Raw genomic sequence first — 24,531 nt, forward strand, 5'->3', positions numbered from 1 at the left:
CCTGTCCAGCCCAGCATACGCGGTATGGTCCGGATCGGGTTTGGTCTTGAGAGTCTCAAGAGATGTCAAACCTATTTCCGCGACTTTTCAACCTCACGGAATTGTCACATGGCACCAAACCATGCTTCTTACAATTCGCCGGTACATGTTCTTGGACTACGGTGTACGCGATTGTAAGTGCAGTGCATCGTCTTTCCGCTATGATTCCAATCGAAGGGTTGCCGCCTTCGTGTTACTACCTCCCTAGTTTCATTACTCAGTCCGAGGAGCAGCAGATCCTCAACGACATCCACAAATTGCCGGAGTCCCGCTGGACTGTCCTCACCCACCGGCGGCTATTGTCTCTGCCCTCGACCCTAACCGGTTCTGCCCGTGACACTCTCCTTGCTGCGCCCTTGCCAGCCTATCTCGATGCGACCGTCGCTCGTCTTCAACAAGCTGGATGCTTTGAGAATTCCACACACAAAGCTCCGAATCATGTCTTGATCAACGAATACAAGCCAGGAGAAGGAATCATGCCCCATGAAGATGGTCCTGCGTATGACCCAATCACGGCCACAGTGAGCTTGGGCAGTCACACTGTACTCGACATCTACAAGAAGAACGAAGCTGGTGAACGAGAGGCGAATCCTACCTGGCGAATTTTGCAAGAGCCTCGGAGTTTGCTGGTCACCACGGGCGAAATGTACATCAACACACTGCACGGTATCTCAGAGATACAGACGGATGAGAATCTGAACGGCGAACATATCATCAACTGGGATCTTCTTGGCGACCAGCGACCCTATGAGGTAGGACACGCTCAGCGGCAAGCGCGCATTAGCCTTACCCTACGTGACGTGATCAAGGTTTCCAAACTGGGGGGTGCCCTGAAGTTTATGAACAAAAGGCCATAACACTGTCTCGCCTACTTCTCGTTCTTGGATAGAATCTCTCCCGGCGGTGCTGGCATCATGGCCCCTTCGGCAGGTTGATGTGTACTCTTAAAATGATCGACCATCTCTGCCATTGTCACCCATTCGACACCCTCGTGTTTGTTAATGTGCTCGATCAGTCTTTCATGCATGAGCAAGGCATGCGGCCTGCCCGACACATCTGGGTGGATGGTCATGGGGAAATAAAATCCCTCTTTCTCTTCCCTGTAAAAGTAGTCGAAATGGTCCTGGAAACGCTCAAATTACGGATCGAGATGGAGGAATGGTTCCTACTTACCCGCCACAAGTCTTCAACATCTCTCGGATTGACCCAGCCATGGCTGTTTGGGACTTTTTTCTGCACAAGTCCGTCAGCTTGTGTGAAGCGCATATGGACAGGAGCCATTCCTCAATCGACTCGCGCAACTTACCATGAACATCATTGGTGGCAAGTCATCCAGGTACCAGTTTGCTGGAATCTCTACGAGCCCAGTTTCCTGACCCTTGGTGAAAGGCTTCATCCACTCTGCAGCTGTTTTGCCGTAATCGATCTTTGTCCAGTTGTCTCCCGTCCGGAGGTAGTATGCTTGACAGTCGTGGTGACTCATGCTGTGGTCATACTCAATGCCGTATTGGAGCAATAGTTCTGTCGCTTCTCTGCTAACCTCCCACCAAGGAGCCACTATTCCTCGAGGCGTCTTTCCATGACAGAAGTCTGTAAGCATTCGGTACGTATAGTCAAGCACATCGCGTTGCTGTTCGAATGTCATGTCAACGGGGTTCTCATGGGTGTATCCGTGCAACCCTATTTCATGTCCAGCATCCCGAACCATAGCACATTCTTCCGGAAACGTTCTGTTTACGCGGCAAAGTCAGCTTGCAAAACAGTTGAAGCACGAGCTTCCCCTTGAACCGTCGACTCTGAGGACACTCAGCCACTTACTCTAAACTGTGACCAGGAATGAACCAAGAAGCCTTGATGTTGTATTTATCAAACAGCTTCAACAGCCTTTTCACACCTTCTGTGCCGGCGAAGTAGCCTGCTCAAATCGAGTATGAAGGAGGTTCTCTCAGCTCTCCGCAATAGAAGTCTCTCGCACCATCGATTGAAAGTGGATTTGTGTCATGCCAACCAAGGTTGCCTGGTTTTAACGTACCTCGAGAGATGTCACTGGTCGAGTCTTCGCCCTTGTATGAGCCCAACCATCCAGCTATTGCATCTATATCAACGCCATATGATACTAGGATTCGCCTCTTGGGCTTGGAAGTGTCGCCAGACATTATGCCAATTGAGACCACAAATCTTCCCTGTCGAGAGAAACAAACCTGGGAGTTTCTCAAAGTCTATACAGCCAATGCACAACAGGACTGGGTAGAGAGCGAGAATATCGGTCTCAGAGAGAAGACGAGTAGAGGACCGATAACGGCCATATCCCCTCCGTGCCAGGAGATCTCCGACATATTGTTCTCCATGACGCTTAGAGATTATCCGAATACCTATTACTGCATACTATCCACTGCCGGAGCTGGACCGAAGATGTGGAGATGCATGATCCAGAGTCGTTGGGGGTAGCAATTCCACAGCTCTCTCGTCTGCTTACTGACATCTTGGATGTCGACATTAGGTATCTCAGGATGCCAGAGGTCAGCAGGATTGTTATTTAATCTTTCAGCCGTGGACTAGGCACACACTTCCCAGAAGGAAGAAAATTGGCTTCCATTGCTCGAGAATAGCATGATTGATGCCTTTCTCATTCTATATGGAAATAAGCCGGCATGAACCACACACCAACCCCTTCGCCTTGTCCGCAGATCAATTATGGCAGTCCTCCCAGTTGAACCCATTTCATGAGAAGCGTGTATTGATTGCCGAGATCTCCTCGGGATCGAATCCGATCCGCACGTCTGCAATCTTCGCTCGACATCGAGCGCTGCAGAGAGCCAGGAGAAATGCCTCGCAGTGATGACCACCGATAAGGAGAAACTGCAAGAGAAGAAGCTTGAGGCAACCAGAGCATATATTATGGTGCACGGCGAAGTTTCGACTTGCCCAACTAACACTGCCTTCCTCTGGAATGCTTCACAATCAATTGCCTCAAAGCCCGTGGATGAACCCAACGGCGTGACTGCTGAAACCCTCGAAACTTTCCTCCGCGTAGTCGTCCTGCCACTTGCTCATCTCAATGGGCAACCCTCCCGGCCAATTATCGATGAAGTCGTCGCATCTTCCCGAACAGCAATTTCGACTCACCAGCAGTTTCGAGGTGAGTTATTGACCATGGCCAAGGGGGCCAAGTGGAGTTGTCGCTGACCGTTACTCGCGTCAATCGACGTGAGGTTTAACAACGGGTCCGCTAGCCACGCCGTCGTCGATTGCACGCTTCAGAAAGGAGTAGTCCGTCCAGGAACGCCGGTAAGTGCTTACTTGAAGAGATGGCAGACCGGGACCTTCTGTTGTTCCGTCGAGTCGGTTCCCGGATAGGTTTCGTATTGTGTGTGAGTGCCAATTATATGTACCGAGTACCGAGTACTCGAACACGGGGCACTTACTTGCTCCACTCTCCGCCTCAGGGAGCATGAGGTAAGTAAGTGGCTCCCTTTGCGCGTCCATCTGCGCCAGCTGTATTCAGTGTTCTGTTTATACCCTCGATTTCTGGGAGACATGCCGATATCACAGATATCTATCAATCTCGCTTTTTTAGGAATTGTGTGTGCAGTGATGGGCACATACTTCCTCGTACTCAAGACTCGCTAAAACAAGAGCATCACTTCCTGAGAGTGCCGGAGATATTCGCCCCGTGGGGAGATGGAGACCAGGATCAACAGACGTTTGGGCGACCACACCCCTGTCACATTCCCCAGCTTGATGGCCTCCCACATCGCTCGCTGCTGGGTCCAGTCTGGGGCCTAGGCCCTTGATCATTCATTGTTGTTGTCTATGACCTGTTGGGTTGGTGTCACAGGTCGAAAGCGTCCCTATTCTCGTGTTCTTTCTTCCACCAAGCCATGTCCCCTTGCCGGCGACCCGAACGATCTGATTGATGCGATTATTTAATCAATCCTCTTGCTCACTACAGGCACCAATACGGGCATGGCGCTTTCGCGGCTTCCTGCCATAATCATGCTGGGGCCACATTGGCAGCATGCCACCGTGTCGGTTTTGCCGGGCTTGCCCTTCACTGTCCAGTCAAGCCCGGTCTATGCTCCCGGCTGTTGAATTCTGTCGATCGCCGCCGATTTCCTCCAACTTGCCAGTCCCTGTTCCTTTCTCCGGCCCCGCCGGTAGGAAGTGGTTCCCTACTCGTCTTCCCCTCGCGTTTTATCAGCTGAACCGACTTCAGTGACCGAAAAATTACGCCTGTTCTGATACCGTCTCACTGTAACCCTCATTTCTCAGTTGCTTCACTGGCTTTTATGACTTCTCGGGAGCACGGAGAACGAGGCCCAAAAACTGCCGCGTTCAACACAGCAACGGCGCTGGGGCACGCAAGGCGAAAGGGTAGACGACCCATGTCTGTGATCTCGCGCTTACCTGATTGCTCCCGACCTTGCCATTCAGTCGCCTGAGCGAAAACTCGATGGCTTAAGCCGCGTGGTCGACAATGTCGAAAGGATCATGTCTGAATACAACCAGGGTTTCTCCGCTGATCAGCTACGAGCCATCGACATCGCCGCCCGGATATCATCATGTCTGTCCATTTCAGGCTCGTCCTTCACGATAATCAGCTTCCTCAGTTACCCGCCGCTCCGGAAACCTGTCAACCGTCTTGCGTTTTCCATTGCCGTCGCCAATGTCTTTGCATGTTCGGCGTATAGTTGGGGTATTCATCCGATCAAGGCTGGGAGGAATTCTGCATGGTGTCAAACGCAGGGCTTTTTTATCAATTGGTTTGTTATGACCGATCCGTTACTTGTGCGCCTGTCCCACGTCGCTAGACATGTCCCTACTCGATCTAATAGTGTTTCTTCAGGTTATGATTATGGCGTTCAATGTTCTTCTCACCGTCCGGACGAAAAGAAATGCTACCGAGCTGAAAAGAGTCGACGTGTATGCGATATTACTGGCCTTTGTTCTGCCGTTTATCCCGGCTTTGGTTTTTCTGTGCTGGAGGCCCGATGGGAAGTCCGTCTACGGGCCGGCGACCATGTGGTGCTGGATAGCCAAAGAATCGCAGATTTTGCGACTGGTGGCCTTTTATGTGCCGATCTGGTAGGTTTGAGAGCAGAGGATTGGGTCGAGACAATCGCATATTATATGTTTGAGCACTGACTTTTTTGCATAGGTGCTTTATCCTGATCGCCATCTTCCTCTTTGCTCTGAGCGGCAAACAAATCCTGCTCGTCCGCCACAAGGTCAAATCTGCCAAAGCCGAATGCGCTCTGCACCGGGACGAGCCAGACCCTGAGGGCAACGCACCTCAACGGGACAGGCGGTTTTCATCCTTCGCGCGAGGCTTCATGTCTGCTGCAGCGACAAGGAGGAATTCAATCCGGACAGACGTTTCCGGCGCCGCCGCGAACACTCACCACAGCCGCTTGAGTGACCCGGATCCAGAGCCGTCGTTGCCGGAGTTCAACGGCTTCGAACCGCTGGCGCCCGTCCACTCACGCGAAGTGCTGGACCTGGAGTCCCAGAACGCGTCGTCGCACGAGTTCTCCATCTTTGCGACGCCGGGCTCTCCGACCATGACCCTCGGCAGGTCCGGCTCCGACCAGACGATGCTGCGCGGGCCGGACCAATTCTCGCCACGAAAGTCGTCGTCGCGGTTCGACAGGATCCATTGGAAGTACGCGAAGTTCGCGTTTTTGTGTACTATTGTTCTATTCATTACGTGGGTACGTATGTCTTCAAAGTCCTGGTGTATGAGGTCGTCTCCCCATGACGCCACCATTGACCATTTTATGCCCTCTTTCGGATACACTGTACAGAGATACACACGCACAAAGCACCATCTAGTCCCCCTCCTGTCCTCCCCTATTTCCCTTCCCCTTCGCTCTCTCCCCCAACAAGAGGATCATAATGACAACATCATCCATCCCAATCACAATCCGAATCCAAGCATCAAGCGCTAATGTGAGTGTGTGGGCAAACAGGTCCCCATAAGCGTCAACAGGGTGTACAACAACTTCATCTCGCCCGACCGCCAGATCTACGGTCTATATCTGACGTCGGCGGCGTGCATCCCGCTGCACGGCTTCGGGAACTTTGTCATCTACATCACCACCAGCTGGGCTGAGTGCAAGGACTTCCTGACCTGCTCGGCCCACCGCACTTCGCGGCGGCCGTCGTCCATTGCCGTGACCGCCGTGACCGCCGTGACTGCTGCAGCGGCAGCCGTGACTGTCGCCGGGGCGGAAGTAGGAGAGAACCAGAGCGCGAAGAAGAAGAAAAAGGTCGGATTTATACGGAACCCGACACCGACGACGATGCTTAGAGCGTGGGCAGCGCGCGGGAGGGAGATGTGGGCGAGACGCCGGTTCCGGCTCGCAGTGCTGAACGACACATAACGAAACAGACTTTCCCCAACATACATTGGTGGCCCACCACACTCGCCCACGAAGTATTGACATGAATTGTGTTGAACAAAAGGGCACAATCCAGCTCCATGGATGATATGAGTGATTACAGATTCGGAGAGGGACCAAAAAAAAATGAGGGAAAGGGAGGTCAGTTCAGCTTTGATCTTGTTCTTGGACGTAAACGTGTGAAATGCGGCGCAATCGGCATTGCTTGCAATGACTTAAAGTTGATTCAACCGGCTGATAATATCACTACGCACGGTTCGCGACGATGATGAGGGGCTCGGGAGAAACCACATAAACATTGCCGAGACATGAATCAAGGACTAAAGGAAAGGGGACCAGGAGCAGTGGTCGAAGGTATTGTTGATTAGTGCAGTCCTAGAGCGATGCGTCTGCACTATCCTCAAACATCCACGAGTGTTTGTGTCTCGATCAAAGGCCCAGAAAGAGACATCCTTTCTCGTCTAGAACACGTACAATTCCGATCCCGGTGCGTTGTTTTTAGTGTTGTCGGACCAATGCCCCAGCCAACTAGTTATCCGACGGGGATCCAGCTGAAATGAAAACAAATCACCATCAGGCCGTGTGTTCACTATCCCCATGCTGATCGGGATGATGATGATGATGCTTCTTCGCGTGCAGATCCTCCACCGGCGCATCAACAACATAGTTCATCGTCCTGCGCAAATCACCTAGGAACAGGCACGCGATGCAGGCCAGCGCCCCAAACGGAGCAGCGATAATGTACACCACCCGTATGGAATCCGCAAATGCTTGCTTCAGGGCCGCAACACCAACGGCGATGATGGCCGGAGTCACCCCTGGGATGCTGCTGAGAGCGTCCGTCTTGCCTGCGGCCAGAGCCTCAACGAAGGTCGGGATGGAACTCGCAGGGAGCCCGGCTTTCGCGACCGCTCCTCCGACGCCGTTAGGGAGGTTAGTGCCAAGTCGAGTATTTAGTGCTGCAGCGTATATGGCAGTGAAGACCGTTGCTGCTACTGCTCGAGACGAAGTCGTCACCGCAGTTGCCGTTGCGATGAGACTGTGTGGCGTGGAGAGCTGGACACCCGCAATAATCAGGATCAGTGGAGCCCCGAACCCAAATCCTGCGAGACCACCCATCACGACCGCCGTGGTGCTGTCCTGTGGTTGAATCGTAGTCCAGCCGATGATTGCGCCAGTGAAGATCAAGTAACCCAGGAAGAGCGGCTCGCGGATGGTCCGGAACCGAGTACTTGCGTACCCCCAGATCACCGTCGAAATTCCGCCTGCAATCCAAAAGGCTATTTCTCGAGTCACGAGCAGCAACGGATCCGTTTCGAAGAGCGATGTGGTCCTAAAGGCATGGAATTAGTGCCAGACTTCGACAGAGCCAGTCGGGAGAGACTTACAAGACAGGATAGAAGACGATATATGAGAAAAGCAAGGTGCCTTCGATGAAAATCAAGCCCACACAGATGGCAAATGTGCGGCCTGCCGCCTTTCCACCACGGAAGAGGGTGTGGTTCATGATTCCGGTCTTGGTACCTTTCCACTCGTAGACGCCGAACGCGATGAGGATGACAATTCCCACGACGAGGGTCACGAGTGTCCGCGAGTTAGTCCACGCGTACAGATTTCCTCCGAGGTTCAGACCAGTCAGAAACAAAGACAAGCCAACAGTAAGGAGACAGCAGCCAGGAATATCGATATGGCCCAGCTTCTGCCAGAAAGAGAGGTGGTCGAGCTTGGTGTGTCTCTTGGGTGGTCTATACCCCACAAAGATGCCTGCAGCCGTCGCTCCCCAGAGGCCAACTTGGATCCACTGCTACCGATTAGCATTTATTTCGACGGTTTGGACGCATTGGAATCTTGTAACGTACGTAGAACTTACGCCAGCCGTCCACTGGATTGTGTTTTGTCAGGGAGCCAATAGCCATAGGCCCGAGAATGGCACCCAAGGAAGCGGCAACGTTCATGAATGCTTGTGCCACTACAAATATTTCTTAGTCGACGCACTAGGAAGTGTGCATGACACTTACTCGGCCGCCATTTCCTCGGCAAGATCTCACTAGGAACGCAATATGCGAGCGGGACTGCTGCAAAACCAACACCAATCAAGGTTTGAGCAACGATCAGTCTGTAGATGTTGCCTGAGCCGGGAGCGATGGCAGCTCCAATGAGCGAGATGAGAGATGAGCCAACGAGGATGCTCTTTCGAGCTTGGAAGGTATCCGAGGTGAGAGAAATGACAGGGCCTAGAACTGCCTGTACAAGCGAGAGAGAATTCGGGACCCATGTTTGGGTTTTGGAGTTGTTGAGGCTATCGCCAATGAAGTTGAGCTGTCACACAGAGAATGAGCACCATTGCGACACGAACCGATCATGGAACCATACTTACCACCGCGGGAGGCCCCTGCAAAGCCACAACTTGGACCATATTCAAGAGGAACATGGAAAACAGGGCCACGTAGGTTCTCGCGTGAAGCTCGGGCTCTTCGTCGACTTCATCGTAGTGGAGATTTTGATCATCCGTATCAACATCCTCGATCTGTTTCTCCTTCGAGAGTTCTCTCTTATCCTCGACAGAAACCAGCTCGGCTGCATTAGGCTGAGCAGCCTTGCCTACACTGGCCTCGAAAGCGGCGTGAGAAGTCATTTATGTTGTGAAGCAGGTGTTCGGTAGGTAGTGTAGATCACAACAACCATGTCACCCGACAGGAAGGGACGAGTAGCGACTTTGTAGTCGAAAGGCGATTGCTTGACCGACATTACCGCGTGCTATATGCAGCCTACGGCGATTGCGCCTGATAGGCTCGGGATATCCATCTGGGGTGTGGGGAGCAGGCATGAGGGCGGACACTTGCGGATGATGATGAAGTTGTGGTGGGAAGTTGCAAGACGATGGACATAGTACGGAGTGGTTTGTGGGACGTGAAGTGTTGCCGGCGCAGAGGCGAAGCCACACTTCGCCCAATTTGGCCGACTGGCTGGTACATATTAGCCAGTTCTCGCCTGCGCCCTTCTTATCTGCGCCCTCCGTACCACCGTGATGTGTTGGCAGGTCTGTCAAAGTTGCAATATATTGAAACATCAGCACGACGACAGGACCTGAACAGATCATCATTTCCAATACCAAAGGTGTGTTACTACCTCCCTCCCTCGATCAGCTCCGTGCGGCCTTCTCACTAACAGACCACCACAGATGTAATTGGCCCACTTGGCTAGACTTCTTCCCACAAGCCGAGACAGCGCCTCTCCTATCTCCTATCGGGCCTCACCCTCTCCCTATCCTGCAAACTGGAATGCGGGGATATACGAGCAACTCCCAGACCCCACAAATTGTTCTTGACGAAGGTCGTGATTCATCAGCGCCCACCTTCTTGCGGGGATGTATCGGTCTTGGAGCGAAAAGCAATGCTGGGGTCACACTAAGAGGCTCTCTAGGCTCCGGCAAGCTTACTGCTCAGGTCCCGTGGAGTAAGTCAGGAACAGCAACACTAACTGGGACCTGCCTCGAGCATATTCACCAGGCGATCAACGTCAACCTCCGGATGCATCCAGAGTGCTATGCGAAAATAAAATTCCGTTACAAGATATCACTGCCTTCCATCAGAAATCTCTGGGAAATAGTCTCAAATCTAGAAAAGGTGCTCCAGCTCAAAATACCGCCATGCCCTGCGCCTGCTTGTCCACGCCCATCGAAGCCAGTTGGAAGTGTTGGACCTGCTTTGCCGACCCTGGCCCTCCAGAGACATCCAAAACAGTCACCGCTGGAGGCGTAGTTCCGTTGCCCGGAGCAAGAGCATAGATGAAGTTGCCGGCGGCTTTCATGTCGATAAGCCCCGGGTCCCCATTCGCGGATAGGTCTAGGATTGAGATGATGCTGGCGTCTGATAAGCTCATCTCCACCAGACGGTTCACGCCAACGTCCGCCACGAACGCAGTCCCAGTCACGGGTGAAATCGTCGCCCAGCAGGTGGCACTTTGACCCGCGATGACCTGCTTCGCCACAGTTGATGCTGTGTTGGTTGTGAGGTCCACCGATATGACGGCACCACCAAAAGATGCGTCTGTCACGAAGACCTTCGACGTTCCAGCAATGACTTCGGAGCCGAACAGGACGGCGGTTCCTGCCGGGGAGCTGCGAGTGTCCGTCGTTGAGAGTGATGGCTTCCCATGCCAACCTCCTCCCTGAACGGGAAACACGGAGAAGAACCCGGTGGTGTTGATTGCGGGATTGCCCTTGACCGTCGCGAACAAGCGAGACTCGTCCTCGGAGAAGAATACTTGGGAGACCGAGTTCGTCGGACCCATGGGAGGAGTAGTCTGAACAAGGTCAAAGGAGCGCAAGCCGTCCATTGGGCCGAGACCTTTCTCGGAGAAAGACGAGCAGGAGACGCCATTGGTCACACCGGTTGTCCCGACACAGACCAGTCGGTTGCTGGCCGACGCAGCGACAGTGTTGGGGAATTGGCCTGGGAGACTGACAGGAGCACCAATCAAGGTGAGTTTCGTCGGGTCCTGCGGGTCAATTGACAGCATTGACAAGGTATTGCTGCCCGCATTGACGGCGAAGATGTTCTGGCGCGGCTGTCAGCAACTTCCCAGGTATCATAATCTTCCACACTGCAAAGGTCCCTTACATTTCCAGCGATGGTCACAGAAGACTGCGAGATCAAAGGGTCAGGAAGGAGAGGATTGCCCGTGGCTCCATTAATGCTAACGCCCCCATCGCCTCCCGTGGGAGTCAGACTGCCTTCAGATAGCAGGCCATTCGGGGAAACGGGCACTGCTGCAACAGAGCTACTGGCATCGTTGGTGATGAAGTATATCGCTCGGGCGCCTGCTGATTGAGAATGTCCTTTCCCCCACTTGCCATGGTGTGGTGGTGCGGCTCTGACGGAGGCGGTTAAGGCCGCCAACAGCAGGACGGATTGGGATAAATTCTTCAGCATCTTTGCTACCACAACCGGTCGATGTCTTTCGGACTCAAGGTAAGATGATGAATTGGAATTGGCAATACTTCTATCTGCACGAAGCTGAACAGCGTTTTCCATTCCATGCTGGTGCATCTGCTCCGGCTTTATACTGCGTGACACGGCTAAATACATCCATTGGAACAATCCTTGGAACCACTTTGGAGTCACTCTCTCCGGCACTTGAGCTCCTTTGCAATCTCAACAGGCTGTATAAGGGTTTTAGAACCCCGGGTCCTTTGTCTGGATTACCCAATACTTTATTTCCTGTTCGGACATTGGCCCCGTGTGGCTTCGACTGCGTAGTGGCGTGGCTAATCTCAAACAGGAAGAATCTGATTATCCATCAGCGCAAAGAACCAAACGAGGCTCCACTCGCGAGGCGTCGAATCCAGGGGGCTAGTCAGGCTCACGGTTGCGGGGCCGAGACGTAGGCGAAACGGCAAATGGCAGACAAGTCGCTTTCATCTTTGAATGTTTCTGGACGGGAGCGCTGCTCCATCGCTCCATCGCTCCAGGTCCTTGTCTGTGTTTCTCGTTGGCATGTTCATCCAGCTTCTCCTCTATCAGCGGGCACGACATCTGTATTCGCTTTGAGATGCAGCAATGTCGGACATATTCCGACCATTTTTTCGATCCGTGGAGGGTACGTACCTGCATATCTCCCCAAGAACACGTTTTCCCAGGAAACCTAGCCCTGACTCGGGATGCTATCTAGACAAGGTCGCGAACAGGCGCGAACAGCTGCGCAAGGCCCAGAAGTCAGTGATCTTACATCTCACGAATCGGACAGCTGCGATCTTGAGATCTTTGATGCAGTCGGGATTGGATGAGTGACTGATCGGTACACCAGGACCTTCCGTGAACGACGAGACCAATATCTTCGCGTCCTGGAGAAGTCCGTCCGGCGCCTGCAAGTCACCGAAGTGAGGCTACAGAGTGAAGTTGACCGGCTTGAGCGAGATCTGGCCGTGACGAGGAGCAAACTGGCCCAGTGCGAGGCCGAGCTGCACAAGTCGACATCATGGACAGAATACGATTACGCCTACCTAAACAAGAGCGGCTTTGTACCTGGCTCCGGAGAATTCAATCTCGCCCCTGAGATAGGTGGCGCATTGAGACCGGCTTACCTCTCACCACCCCCCAATGGATGGAGTGAGAGTGGGACCAGTGCATCCTTCAGCCGCAACGCCTCCTCCAGTACAACTCTTGTCTGGATCGAAACAGAGGACGGTCAGCCGATTCAAATGCATGTCCATCAAAGGCAAGGTATTGGTTTTCTGCCACCCAGTACGGGTAAAAATGCGCGTAGCCGTGCTCTATCCCTAGCTCCAGCCTCTCTAGGCCCTGAGAGAGGCGCGACGACGGTCCTGGTGGCCCAGCTGGACGCCGTGGGCATTGCGATGGAATTTGTGCTCAAGTACGTAAGAGATATCAAGTCCACTTCGCACTCGATAGCCTCCTTCCCATGCTCCTGACGAAGCCCCATCTCAAAACCTGACCCTCCAAACAAGACACTGAGAGATGGAATGAACTTCAGGCTCGAATCTCCATGTCTCCCTCACCTCCGCCAGAACGATGAGGAAGAAAATAGCCCTTCCATATCGACCAGCTCACCCCACGGCCACGTCCACACAGCCTCAGCGGCCCTTCTGTGCTGTTATCCGTCTCCTTCATCCTCTTCCTCGGCCTCACCTCCGACATCGACACCATATGCACCCACAAACACATACACCTCGCCACTCTCACCAGCGACGACGTCATATTCCCTTTCACCCTCTTCCTCCCTGACCTGGCCTGCCCCGAAAGCGACGCTCGAACGCCTTCTTGCCATCTCCGATGACCTGCCCATCGACCAGGCCTCGGAGTTGACTCCAGTCCAAGTATGGCACTATGTCCGGCAGTCGCCGAGCTTCCCATCGATGAAAATCCAGGGTTTGAACGAAATGACTGAGAGGCTGGTCGCACAAGTCAAGTGTTATGGGTAAGTGACGGATTCAACCAACCCTGCCCGCCCGTCCCAGACAATGCTTTTTCTGCCTTTTTGTCCAACCCCAACGATCATCGATACGGCAGGTCTGGTTCTAGTCCTCCCTCCATCTACGACAAGGAGCTTTCTTAGACCGTGATATGGGGCCCTCAGTGCTAATATATATCTTTTCACTATCATTGCAGATTCGGCGCCGTCATCAGACGAGACTTCCTGATAAAGTTATTGTCGGAGATTTGAAAGGGTGATCTGGCTGTGGCAGCTTGGCGATGCGGAAACTGGAGGTGGGAAAACAGGACAGGGACAAGAGAAAAGAAACAGAATGATCGATATGGGATGTGAGATATGGAAACTTGGAACGTAGGTTGCACACAGCACTGGCCGTCTTGAGTATATGTAAATAATCGCCTATGAGTTTTCCAATGCCTTTTTTAAACCGGTTCGCCAAGTTTTCTTACAGAAACACTTATTCAATTGTTACTCTGGCTGGTGTATCTGACTCCGGTTGTCGTCGTGGTCAGGATTTTCTGTTTCGAAGGTGTTTCGTTCGCTCGCGGCCCATAACCCTCCATCATGCGCCGCACGTCCCCCCTCCGTCCCTACGTCTACATCTCGTCCATGTGCTCGTCCATATTTCTGCATCTCGACTTCTGTTTTCCTCACCCTTACTCTCCCGCGATTCCTTACGGGGGCAGTGGTGCGACCTGCGCACTTCGGGACGGATCCCCGTTGGTGTTGTCGCAACTCCACGGTCAATGCGAAGGAGATTTGCTGCGGCGCCTCAAAGAAGTCTGTGTATGTGTCTGTGTGAGCGCGGGCTCGCGAAGAACAATCATTCCAAGCATCAATTGGCTCCTTGTACGTATATGTGTGCAGCCAATGTTACCCAGTCTCTTGCTTTTCTGTGTATTGGGATGTTGGTGGATGGATTTGTCTCCCGAGGGAAACATGAGCTGGTTCTCGGAATCTGTCGGAATTGGTGGGCAGACCAGATGCAAGTGGACGCGTTCCCCTTCTGCATGTATATATAGATGGTCGATCTTCCCCTCCCCATCAAAGCATCCTTGCGTTCTATTTTGCTGTCCTTGTCTCCTATCACGGCTCGAGGATGCTTAGTCCTTTGTTCCCTGACACTCTTTGTTGCCAAGATCGGTCCAGAACGCCGCGGTGTTGAACTCGGAGTACACGGTGTCAATCTTCATGGCGGCCACGTCAACGTCCAACGCGATCATGCCCTGGACGCGCATCTGCTGGTTCCCGATCCCGCTGGCGTTCCAGCGCCAGAAAATCTGGTGGCAGGTATGCGACGTCGACAGTGTCTGGACGGTCGGCAGGGGTGGGGTCACCGCTTGCGAGGCGATGAAAGCCTGCAGGGAGGGATACGCCGGTGTCCCGAGCTGTGCAATCGGAGCTGGGTTAGTAGAGCAAAGGGACATTCAGTGATGGGCTAAAAAGTGGAGATGGGAAGAGGATATGGAAAAGATGAAAATACATGCAAGGAATCGGACAATGCGGTTGACAAAACTTACAGCGCGGTTCCCCAAGGTGTTGATGGAGTCGCTCCAGACGGTGAACTGATCAGAGAGGACACTGTTGGCTGTGTCGTTGAACACTGGCCCACCAGGGTATTGGAGTAAGTAAGTGTACCCCTTGACCAAGTAGTCGACATCAGTACTGTTGAGACAGCACTTGCTTATTCCTTGGCCGTGGGCGCCAGGGCCATGTGTGTTCTGTTCTTCGCCACGAGGATGGTTGCGGTGTCCATCAGAATCGATGTCATGGGTATGGTTCTGGGACCAGCCTGACCAGTCTCCCTGAGCGAGAGCGGCAACCGCCATGGCGAGCCCTGTCAGGAGCGTCGATCGCATGCTGATCGATGTTGAGGGAGTGTCTGGGATTTCTTTTCAGCTGGTTTCAATAAGAGCTTGCCAGCCAGCGTTGCTTTAGTTGCTCTTGTGTAGACACAGGAAGGAAGGAGTGAACCCACGCAGCTCTCGCTGTGGAGGAGAAAGCCGAATCCTGCCCTTGCAAAGAAATCGAACAAAGCAGGCCTAGTTTTCACACCTAATTGTGGCATTCAAGGCAAAGAGAAAAGCAAGGGCAGGAATAACTTTGCTGTTGCCAAAGGGACAAAGACTAAAGAATGAATAGATTGAAACTCCTTCCACCAGAGCACAGTAACGCAGTGAGAGACAGAATGAGGGCGGGGCATCTTGGAGGGTGAGCACTCTTAATATAACCAGATTCTCATCTGAGCAGCAGACAACGGCTTTCTTGATCCAGAAATGACGGTGTGGGTAGAATTATTTTCTTCTCCAGCACTACATTTTTTTGTAGACGGGCTCTGTGAGTGTGAAACACATCTCTCCATGTCCGTTGCCGGCATATATGACACAGCGTGCCATTTTCGACCTCCCACAAGGCTGCCTGCGGCGAGGGTGCCTGCATCGTTGCCTGGATACCGACTGTATGGAGACGAGGGAACGTTGGCATAAGGAGAATCCTTTTGATATTCTTTCTCGTCGAACAAATTTGAGGAAAGGCTTCCATGCCCAAATCTCCTCTTCTGGGCTGATCTTCCTGAGGTTGCTTGAAGGGTAAACGACCAACCTGGGGACATAATGGAGAAATGCTGATCATAGAATTGCCAGCACTGATCTCAGGGTTGTTGGCACCGTGATGGGGGAAACGTAGGTGTATGTAAGATGGAAAAGGAAGCTTGAAATATGCAAAGTTGTGATCCAAATATGCCTGCAGCCTTGCGACAAGCGACGAGACCACGATCAGACCTATCGCAAGCAAAGCAGAATCAATGATAGACAACTCGCCTTGAAATACGATCATAGTTATCCACAGGATGTGGATATCTCAGCCTGCGTGCAGTGCCTCATGTTTGCAATGGAACCGACCTGTTTGTTTCAGCACATTCTGGCTGCTGGACAGGACATACCGACGGTTTCTTCACCAACCCAATAGTCATGATGGAAATGGAAGCTCGTAATGTGTCTCTATGATGCAACAAGACAAATAGTGCGTCTTTAGCTCTTCGTGATACCGGCACAGCCGGTAGGCTGAGCCTAGTGACCCTGGACTTCTTGCTTGCACATACTCTGGCCGGCTAGGGAGGTGATCCATGAGTCCAATTATTATGTGCCAATATCAGTAGCTCGGATGCCCACGCATCTCATGTGCTTTGTAATGCTTTCCACCACGCAATGCTCCGATGGCGGCCGAGAAACCATCTCTATCATTCACATCGTTGCTCTTGGCCGCACACCGATACAGAGTCCGCGCCGTCACAAGTAAAATTTGATGCTCAATCATACAGAGTAAGAGTGAAAAGACAATTCTTTCAACCAGTAGTAACATTTCCTGCGCCTGAGCGATGCCACATTAACGAACCAATTCGTTGTTCCTTTATCCTTTAGCCACGGCGTCTATTTTCTTCATTGTCTCCTGGACCTCGTTCAAAAGGCCTTTCCGGAAACCTCGTGCATCGGTGGAATCCACGTCGATCGCATCCGCCTTGAGAATGATGTGGGTCATCACACTCTCGCTCAACTTTCGGTGTTCTTTCTCACGTTCTTGAGCTGAGGAAGGAGGGTTGGAGATGAACTTGCGGCACAGGGGAAGCCATTTCTCGTGATAGACATCTGATAGAGTTTGTAACTTTCCCAATGGGGTGTTCGGATCTGCTGCTGGTAGGGACTGCGGAACTGGGGTCGAAGTCGGCGAGGGGTGGGGGGACGTTCCTCTGGTGCGAGACGGCTCGCGGCGCAGGGGACGGTCTTCGGGCTCTGGTCTCAGAGTGGTGCGAGACTGTCGTTCGGATGCTGTGCCAGAAGAAAGATGGCCATTGGGATGGAGGAAGTTGGAGGGTGCCGAAGGTCTCTGCTGTGGGAGATTTTCGTCGCTGCGGTGTCGGACTGAAGACGCTGCGCGCGGCCGGCGTCGAGGATTTTGCTCGGGGACATCCTCACCACCCGAGGAATGACTATCTCTATCATTGTAGTCCAGTATAGCCTCGGTCTTGATGGCTGCCACCTCGCTGTTCTGCTTCATGTTATATTTTCGCAAGGGCCACCCATCGTGTTTGAGGTCGCGTTTCTTGTACACCAGTCTGACTCTTCGGGGATCCGTCTGGAGGTATCGGGCGACGGCTTCTCTCAGCTGACCGACATAGGCCGTCTCTTCGCTGATGGAATATGGAGGAAACTCGACGGGAAACAGAGACGCCATATATCGCACGAGGATGACATCGGGGGCATCGGGGTCTTCTATCGGGACATTCTCATGTAGTCTGGACACGGAATGACGATGCGGCTCTTGAAGCATGCCATGATCGGCATCAATGTACTCGAAGTGATTAGACAGGTTCCGAGCATAAGGATCGACGACGGAGCTGGTGTAAGGCGAGCCCCCACTACGACCACCGTAGGCGACGTAGCTACCGTAGCTGCTCATGAGATAGCGGACAAGGAGGTAGATGAGGGAGAGGAGGACGGCGGCAAGGGTGGTGTAGGAGGCGGTGGAGTAGTCTGTCAGAAGAAGGTTGAGGTCGTTGTGGAAGTCAGCAGGCAAATGTCGGAGGACTGGTTGGGCAAGGCTGTAGAGATTTCGCAGGAGATCGGAAGGCCAAGTCTGAAGACTTGAGGACGCCACGGTGAAGGACTTGGAAAGACCGGGAGGATGAAGAGTGTGTGAATTACCCTGATGAGTTGATTCACTGGGTTTTTTGGCAAAGGGAGAAAAAAGGTGGTGTTTCTGTGCTTGGGTACGCGCGAGGGTAGATGTTCGACGTCGTCACTGAGCAGGAGTGTAGGTAATATTGTGGATCGGCGAGACAGGGGGATGGAACAATGAAGGCGAAAACACCTGTGTTGGAGAGAACACCAGATGGCAAGGCAGTCGCCGCAGTTGGTGGATTTGTGGTGGCCTGGGCGCAGGGAAGAATTGGCTCCTCTGAAAAGGCGCAGTTTTGTCGGTGCGAGCACGTTAGTCTGCTTTAGACTCGGCTGGAGCGGGCAATGGAGATGAAGAAATCGAGGTGGATGACGCAGACACCTACAGATAGCGGTGCGTAAAATAGGATCTTTCCTTTGACCTTCTCAGGGGGGGCTTTTCTTCGGAGAGGGGAATCACAAGGTGGGATGATTTTCTCCTGAAGAACCGCCGGGAACGGAAAAATAGTTTTGCCTTGCCGATGCGACATGAGAGCTGAACAAGGTCGAAAAGAACGCACTCCTTACTGCGCACGTGCGCTCCCGACCAAGTCGACTTTCGAAGCAATAATTGCATCCTTTCTCCTTATGTTATTACGAGGTAATGAGGGTCGAGATCCCGTGTAAGAGTAGACAGAAGCTGGTTACCTTACAAATAAAAATGAATCTGGGTCACTTCTTGCTTTGCCGTTACGGTTCTCTCTTCTCGCCGGATTGTGCCACTTCTTTTTCTGCGGTGAAGTATCTTTCAGCCTCAATGCCACGCTTTGGCACCACGACCGACAGCCTCAAGCTCCTTCAGGGCTTCTATTCATTGCGAGAAACTCCCATGAAACAAACGCCACAACCTAATTCTGGATCAGGCTTCACCATCAGCCGATTTACCCCAGACTCCGATAGTTGGATTTTTTTCCGAGGCCGACTCTTCGTATTCTACCTCGTACTCCGTACTGCACCAGGCAATCGGTCATCGTGGGGCACAGGCAGGCAATTGTTTCTCGTGGCATTCTGGTTTTAACCTAGTGGCAGTAACACTATCAGCTTCTCGCACGTCGCGTGAACGTTGACCTCTGATTGATCCTGGGGCAAAGAACAGCTCACCAAGGTTTCACAAATGGCTTTGATGCCTTAAACTATCTGTCCCGTCTTCTTGGACGCAAAACCACACAAAATTACGCAGATCCATCTCCAGTACACCCGTCGCGAACCTGATAGGCGGAGAGAGACCACAACAAACTCGGAGGAATATGCAGCGAAAAAGAGGAGGTGCAGGTCGCCAACCATCCCCGGTTGATGTCATGGCATGCTCTCGTCTGGTGCCTCTGGACAAAATCCCGCGTGACTGTTTAGCTGCAGAATGGGTGTGCTCGTTCAGCGTCCCCCGTGGTGCCTGGCAAGGCCAGTCCCGGTTTTTCCGGAATAGGTGCAGCTAACTAAATCTCCAGGCGTGCGTCTCTGCACAACCCACGCTCCCACCACGCTCGAGGTGACCACCCCCCCACGTCCCTGCCACTGTTCCCGCAAACCCTGAACCTGTTGATTTTTTTTTTCCTTGAAGAGGAACATCGTGTAAATGCACCTCCTCCTCCGACCACGTTCCCTGACGTCCTACCTATCGAAATATGGTCGGCTATCGCCCCTCAGTTATAGGCTATTCCCTCGAGGAAGCCAGGCCAGGAACTCACTCCACGTCTTGCGGAGAAGTCGAACTACGGAGCCGGCTGATGGATAGCTGCACGTCTCGAAAGAGGATGATACGAGAAATTCGTGGGTGTCCAAGTGACCTCACGCATATTCTGAGGCTGCCCTGCGTCACTGGGCATCAGTCAATCCTCCCGAGAGACAAATGAGGGTCCACACTCAGGTCCAGCTACATCAGATCATGTTGCCTCGTCATTCCTCTTGCTTTCCTCCCAATGGACCGCCCTTCCTTTCCTCCTGCTACTGTGTGAGACTGACCGTCCGTTGGCTTTTTAGTTTGGCGGTAGGTCTTCCGATACGTGCTATGTCCCCGAAATCTATGTGCTCCTTCCTTCTCTTTTCGAGACCTCACATGCATTTCAACAACGCAGCCAGGAAACCAGAGCCCGTCGGCGTTCAACTGGCCCTCGAGTCGTCCATAATCACACCGCCCTCTTCAACTCACTTTTCGCACATAAAACTGCCGGTCGAATACCAATATTTGCTTCCTCCTTTCCTTCCCTCCCAACCCTCCCATCTGCCCTGACAATCCCAACCATGGATGTTTATAACCTTCCCAACGTCACCGATCCTCATCCACCCGCTGCTCTTGCCCTCCAGCGGGTAACTCCAGTCCTCTCCTACGTCGCCCTCGCTTTTTCTCTGGCCAGTTTCATCTGGTGGTGCATACAAGACTACCGCTTCTTCAAATCGTTGGGAGTCGGAGGTCCCTCTCATGACATATTCGGCTGGTTCAAAGTCCATATTCTGGTCAGACCTTTCACGCTCGCCCCTCGGGATACCACGTGGACGGGAGACTATCCCGAACATGGGGCTCACAAGGAGATTCTGGCGCTGCCAGATCGAATGGGTCGGCGGCCAGTCATCCTTGGCATCGCTCCTCAAAGACAATTCAGTCAGTGTCCAGACCAAGAAATGAATTCAGTGAGTGGGCATAAGGTAGCTGGAGTCCGTGACACCAGACTACCGTGATGTAATTCAGCTGTGGCGCCTTCGAAACTGACCTCTGGACAGCGCGTACTTGCCTTGTTCTCTTCTTATGTCCAAAACAACCCGAGCCTGTTGCAACAAAGACTCTCGGTTGTCGAGAAACATCACTATGCACTCTTTGTGCATCCAAGCATACTTGCCAAGCCAGACAACATTCCGGAAATTGCACGCATCGCCAATGGCGAACTGGGGCATATCCATGGAGACACTTCGCTGCACCTCTACTTCTCACCAGCAGACGCCAAAATCCTCATCGAACGAGGTTGGGCTCAACGGCATCGATGTGCCAGGACTCAACCGTGGTGGTTTGGTGGCCTGAGGAACATGTGGGGCATAGGAGATACCTTTCTGATAGTGTACGCTCCCAGGCACCAGGATGAACTCGACGTGTTGAGTGTCTTGATCAAGGCGAGCATCATGTTCATGACAGGCGAGCAGGATGTCGTCAAGCCGTAACAAGGCCAAAGGCAGGTACCGACCGACTCGAGCGTAATCACAATACGTACCCTGCAGGAATAATCACTGATCATCTTGCTGGTGGGGCAAGCTCCAGTATTCTTCCGTGCATGACGTGACGGGTGGGCGGGTGGCCAGCATGAGGTTCAGCAGGGAGGAGATGCACGTATGAGCTGAGGATGGTTGAGGGAGGTTGTGGTGGTTATGAGATGGAATGGTTCAAATCGCTTATTTTCCATATGTAAACAAAATCGCAAGATTGGCCGGACTCGGCTTTGCTGCCGGCATGAGAAATGAGAGGTAGGGCTGTAAAAGCGGCACTCGCCGGTTCTAGCCGCTCAATCGGACTCAATATGTCAACGACTTTGTGATTCCGCCACATCCCAACCGACACCATTCTCATCATCTCTGTAAAGCCCTCAAGGCTCTCTAATATGGCTGCTACAATCCCTCGCTCCCGCTGTCTGAACGGCCATCCATGGTCATCTCCATTCAAGGTCTTTCTTCCTTCGACCTCGACGTCAGCGTCAACCACCTCACGGACGTTGGCCACCACGACCGATGACCTCCCCACCAGTCAACGTCGAGTGCGTGCGACCACCTTCGCCGACAAGCTCAATGCTGGCCCGTCCTTCTCAGATTTTGTGTCGGGGAAAGAACCGCCCTTGGAACCTTCGGAAGCTTACGCCTTGAAGACTGCGCTTGTGGGACCCAAGGGCAAGCAGAAACAAATCACCCGGTTGCCTTCATGGCTGAAGACGCCGATTCCCGACAGCTCCTCCTACAAGAAGATTAAAAATGACCTGCGCGGGTTGAATCTACACACGGTGTGCGAAGAGGCTCGATGTCCCAATATCTCAGACTGCTGGGGCGGAAGCAGCAAGTCCGCGGCCACTGCGACGATCATGCTGATGGGGGACACCTGTACCAGGGGTTGTCGCTTCTGCAGCGTCAAGACCTCCAAGGCCCCTCCTCCGTTGGATCCGCACGAACCTGAACACACGGCAGAAGCGCTCTCGCGATGGGGCCTCGGCTACGTTGTCCTGACCAGTGTCGACCGAGACGATCTGGCGGATGGAGGAGCCCACCACTTCGCGGAGACGGTGCGCAAGATCAAATCCAAAGCACCAGCTATTTTGGTTGAATGTCTCACCGGAGATTACGCGGGGGACTTGGAGATGGTCAAACTCGTTGCGACATCAGGACTGGACGTATACGCGCACAATGTTGAGACCGTCGAGGCATTGACACCCCAAGTGCGGGACCGCCGCGCGACGTTCCGGCAATCGCTCAGCGTTTTGAAAGCCGCCAAAGCAGCACAGCCTGGCCTGATTACGAAGACATCGATCATGCTGGGCCTTGGCGAGACCGAGGACCAACTCTGGGATGCGTTGAAAGAACTGCGTGCCATCAACGTCGACGTCGTCACTTTTGGCCAGTACATGCGTCCCACCAAGAGACACATGCCTGTGCACGAGTATGTTACGCCGGATGTTTTTGAGCAGTGGCGCGTTAGGGCGCTGGAAATGGGATTTTTATACGTGGCGAGTGGACCATTGGTGAGGAGCAGTTATAAAGCGGGTGAAGCATTTATCGAGAATGTCTTGAAGAAGAGGAGAGCCGGCAGGGGAGACACAGCGAATGCGGACTTGGCAGGAGCCATAGCTGTGAAGGATGTGTCGGTTGGAAAGATTTGACTTGGTTATGGTTCTGATATCAAGGCGAGGGGCTGACACATTGAGGTCTGTGTCTATCACCGACCTCGTGATCGAATACGTCTCAGCAGGAGAAGGAAAGAAAGGGCAAATGTGGAGACTTTGTCGATTCCCATAGGCGTTCTCTGATCTATAGTAGATTGAGGACCCGGATGCATTCATGCTCTTGACGGCAAGATGAATGGCCTTGTATGCCTGACACTTCTGCGCCCGGTCTGAGAAGCCTGCCAATGTATGAAATATGCCCAGCCCATACGTGGGAGCAGTTTTGCTGCTCGAGCACTCAAGACGCCATCCGACGCCCACGCAATAACAATGATAACGGTCCCCTTCACCGACTGTTCAAGTACCGTCCCAGCCTGGAGTTGAAATGCTTTGCTCCGAGCACAGCGTTTGGTTGTCGTTATAGGGTGAGTGAGTGAGTGAGCGAGAGACCGTGAGATAGTGAGCCATCGAGCCCCGAGACGCACGTCCTGCGGTCAATCTGCAGCAGCCAGAGTGAGCCCGGGCATATGCGTCGTCGGAGGACAAGACACCTCTTACTCTCTGCTTCCTTGCTTGTAGGTAGGTAGGTATCTCGGTAGGTAGGTCGATAAGGAGTCTCGGTCACGGTCGTCTTGGGGCTCCTTCTGTTCTCTGTGTCTCTCTTTTCTCCCCTTGCACCTCTCTGAGACATCCACAGAGACTACAATCACTTGAGACGGACCTCAGCCACAGCTTCCACACTCCGGGGCGCGCACATCGTCAATACCGCCCATCCTCCTCGCCGGTCCAGCACCTCCAGCTCCACTGCCACCTCTTCCCCAAGAACTGCTCCCTGATCCTGTGGCGCCGCCGAGACGATTCGTCCCGCCACCGCTCCAGCGCGGACGCTCCTGGTACGCGTTGGGGCGGCCACGGGTGTTGAACTGGCTGTTCTGGGCCGCGGTGTAGGGGTCGAGCGAGAACAGGGACACCAAGTACAGGCCCAGGAAGTTGTAGATGTCGTCGGAGAGGCGGGAGATGCGGGCGGAGAGGGGGGGTCTGAAACGACAGTTCGTTAGTTCTTGGGACGCCGAAGCACAGATAGACGGGGTATATGAGATCATGAGGACTTACGTCTCCAAGATGTGCCCTGACGAAGAGATGTAGTTTGCGGTTCCGTGCGAGGGGGATTTATTCTTGTTCGAGGATGAGGGTGATGCCGATGAAGGGGGTTTGTCCATGGTTCGTAATTGTAATTTGTGCGCAGGACTGGCTCTGGCTAGGGTTGGAACTTGGAAATAGGGTGTCAGGAAGGCGTCGTTGTTGGTAGTATTAAGTGAGGAGATACTGGTCTAGGGCTTCTCGAGCCTTGAGAGTGATGGAGAGGAATAGAATGAAATGATTAACACGGTGGTGGAAAGGGAGCAGGCGAGAGGCGAGGCCGGTGGGGGAATCTGGGTGGCTGAGAGCCTACATACATGTTCACATAATACTGTAATTAGATGCCACCATACACGTCTGAACACCGACGACATACATATCAAGAGTGCTTCAAGATGCAACTCGCTACCTACTGTGCACGTTTCTGCACTGTTTGTT

General features: G+C 53.1%; 11 protein-coding genes across 11 annotated transcripts; 5 read left to right on the plus strand and 6 right to left on the minus strand.

Moving 5' to 3' along the window:
* Positions 1-200: 200 nt before the first annotated feature.
* Positions 201-843, plus strand: AYL99_07069 (hypothetical protein; the record flags this gene model as incomplete). The annotated part of the gene is made up of 2 exons (XM_018838578.1): positions 201-791; positions 814-843. The coding sequence occupies 2 exons, from the start codon at positions 201-203 to the stop codon at positions 841-843; spliced, it is 621 nt and encodes a 206-aa protein (XP_018691346.1).
* A 64-nt stretch (positions 844-907) lies between these two features.
* Positions 908-2,195, minus strand: AYL99_07070 (hypothetical protein; the record flags this gene model as incomplete). The annotated part of the gene is made up of 5 exons (XM_018838579.1): positions 908-1,162; positions 1,213-1,272; positions 1,346-1,769; positions 1,858-1,954; positions 2,072-2,195. The coding sequence occupies 5 exons, from the start codon at positions 2,193-2,195 to the stop codon at positions 908-910; spliced, it is 960 nt and encodes a 319-aa protein (XP_018691347.1).
* Positions 2,196-4,530: 2,335 nt separating this feature from the next.
* On the plus strand, positions 4,531-6,422 carry AYL99_07071 (hypothetical protein; the record flags this gene model as incomplete). Its single annotated transcript, XM_018838580.1, has 4 exons — positions 4,531-4,827; positions 4,886-5,124; positions 5,198-5,750; positions 6,009-6,422. 4 exons carry the CDS (start codon positions 4,531-4,533, stop codon positions 6,420-6,422), a joined length of 1,503 nt encoding a protein of 500 aa, XP_018691348.1.
* A 591-nt stretch (positions 6,423-7,013) lies between these two features.
* On the minus strand, positions 7,014-9,075 carry AYL99_07072 (hypothetical protein; the record flags this gene model as incomplete). Its single annotated transcript, XM_018838581.1, has 5 exons — positions 7,014-7,773; positions 7,829-8,241; positions 8,300-8,409; positions 8,459-8,759; positions 8,818-9,075. The coding sequence occupies 5 exons, from the start codon at positions 9,073-9,075 to the stop codon at positions 7,014-7,016; spliced, it is 1,842 nt and encodes a 613-aa protein (XP_018691349.1).
* A 1,001-nt stretch (positions 9,076-10,076) lies between these two features.
* On the minus strand, positions 10,077-11,374 carry AYL99_07073 (hypothetical protein; the record flags this gene model as incomplete). The annotated part of the gene is made up of 2 exons (XM_018838582.1): positions 10,077-11,000; positions 11,063-11,374. 2 exons carry the CDS (start codon positions 11,372-11,374, stop codon positions 10,077-10,079), a joined length of 1,236 nt encoding a protein of 411 aa, XP_018691350.1.
* A 627-nt stretch (positions 11,375-12,001) lies between these two features.
* Positions 12,002-13,383, plus strand: AYL99_07074 (hypothetical protein; the record flags this gene model as incomplete). The annotated part of the gene is made up of 4 exons (XM_018838583.1): positions 12,002-12,041; positions 12,114-12,156; positions 12,249-12,819; positions 12,910-13,383. The coding sequence occupies 4 exons, from the start codon at positions 12,002-12,004 to the stop codon at positions 13,381-13,383; spliced, it is 1,128 nt and encodes a 375-aa protein (XP_018691351.1).
* A 1,114-nt stretch (positions 13,384-14,497) lies between these two features.
* Positions 14,498-15,223, minus strand: AYL99_07075 (hypothetical protein; the record flags this gene model as incomplete). The annotated part of the gene is made up of 2 exons (XM_018838584.1): positions 14,498-14,782; positions 14,915-15,223. 2 exons carry the CDS (start codon positions 15,221-15,223, stop codon positions 14,498-14,500), a joined length of 594 nt encoding a protein of 197 aa, XP_018691352.1.
* A 1,579-nt stretch (positions 15,224-16,802) lies between these two features.
* AYL99_07076 (hypothetical protein) lies at positions 16,803-17,849 on the minus strand (the record flags this gene model as incomplete). Its single annotated transcript, XM_018838585.1, has 1 exon — positions 16,803-17,849. The coding sequence occupies one exon, from the start codon at positions 17,847-17,849 to the stop codon at positions 16,803-16,805; it is 1,047 nt and encodes a 348-aa protein (XP_018691353.1).
* A 2,495-nt stretch (positions 17,850-20,344) lies between these two features.
* Positions 20,345-21,253, plus strand: AYL99_07077 (hypothetical protein; the record flags this gene model as incomplete). Its single annotated transcript, XM_018838586.1, has 2 exons — positions 20,345-20,731; positions 20,822-21,253. 2 exons carry the CDS (start codon positions 20,345-20,347, stop codon positions 21,251-21,253), a joined length of 819 nt encoding a protein of 272 aa, XP_018691354.1.
* A 434-nt stretch (positions 21,254-21,687) lies between these two features.
* Positions 21,688-22,950, plus strand: AYL99_07078 (lipoyl synthase, mitochondrial; the record flags this gene model as incomplete). The annotated part of the gene is made up of 1 exon (XM_018838587.1): positions 21,688-22,950. The coding sequence occupies one exon, from the start codon at positions 21,688-21,690 to the stop codon at positions 22,948-22,950; it is 1,263 nt and encodes a 420-aa protein (XP_018691355.1).
* A 725-nt stretch (positions 22,951-23,675) lies between these two features.
* Positions 23,676-24,173, minus strand: AYL99_07079 (hypothetical protein; the record flags this gene model as incomplete). Its single annotated transcript, XM_018838588.1, has 2 exons — positions 23,676-23,991; positions 24,067-24,173. 2 exons carry the CDS (start codon positions 24,171-24,173, stop codon positions 23,676-23,678), a joined length of 423 nt encoding a protein of 140 aa, XP_018691356.1.
* Between the last annotated feature and the right edge of the window lie 358 nt (positions 24,174-24,531).

This window comes from Fonsecaea erecta, assembly GCF_001651985.1.
Source record: "Fonsecaea erecta strain CBS 125763 chromosome Unknown Scaff6, whole genome shotgun sequence".
NCBI lineage: Eukaryota > Fungi > Ascomycota > Eurotiomycetes > Chaetothyriales > Herpotrichiellaceae > Fonsecaea > Fonsecaea erecta.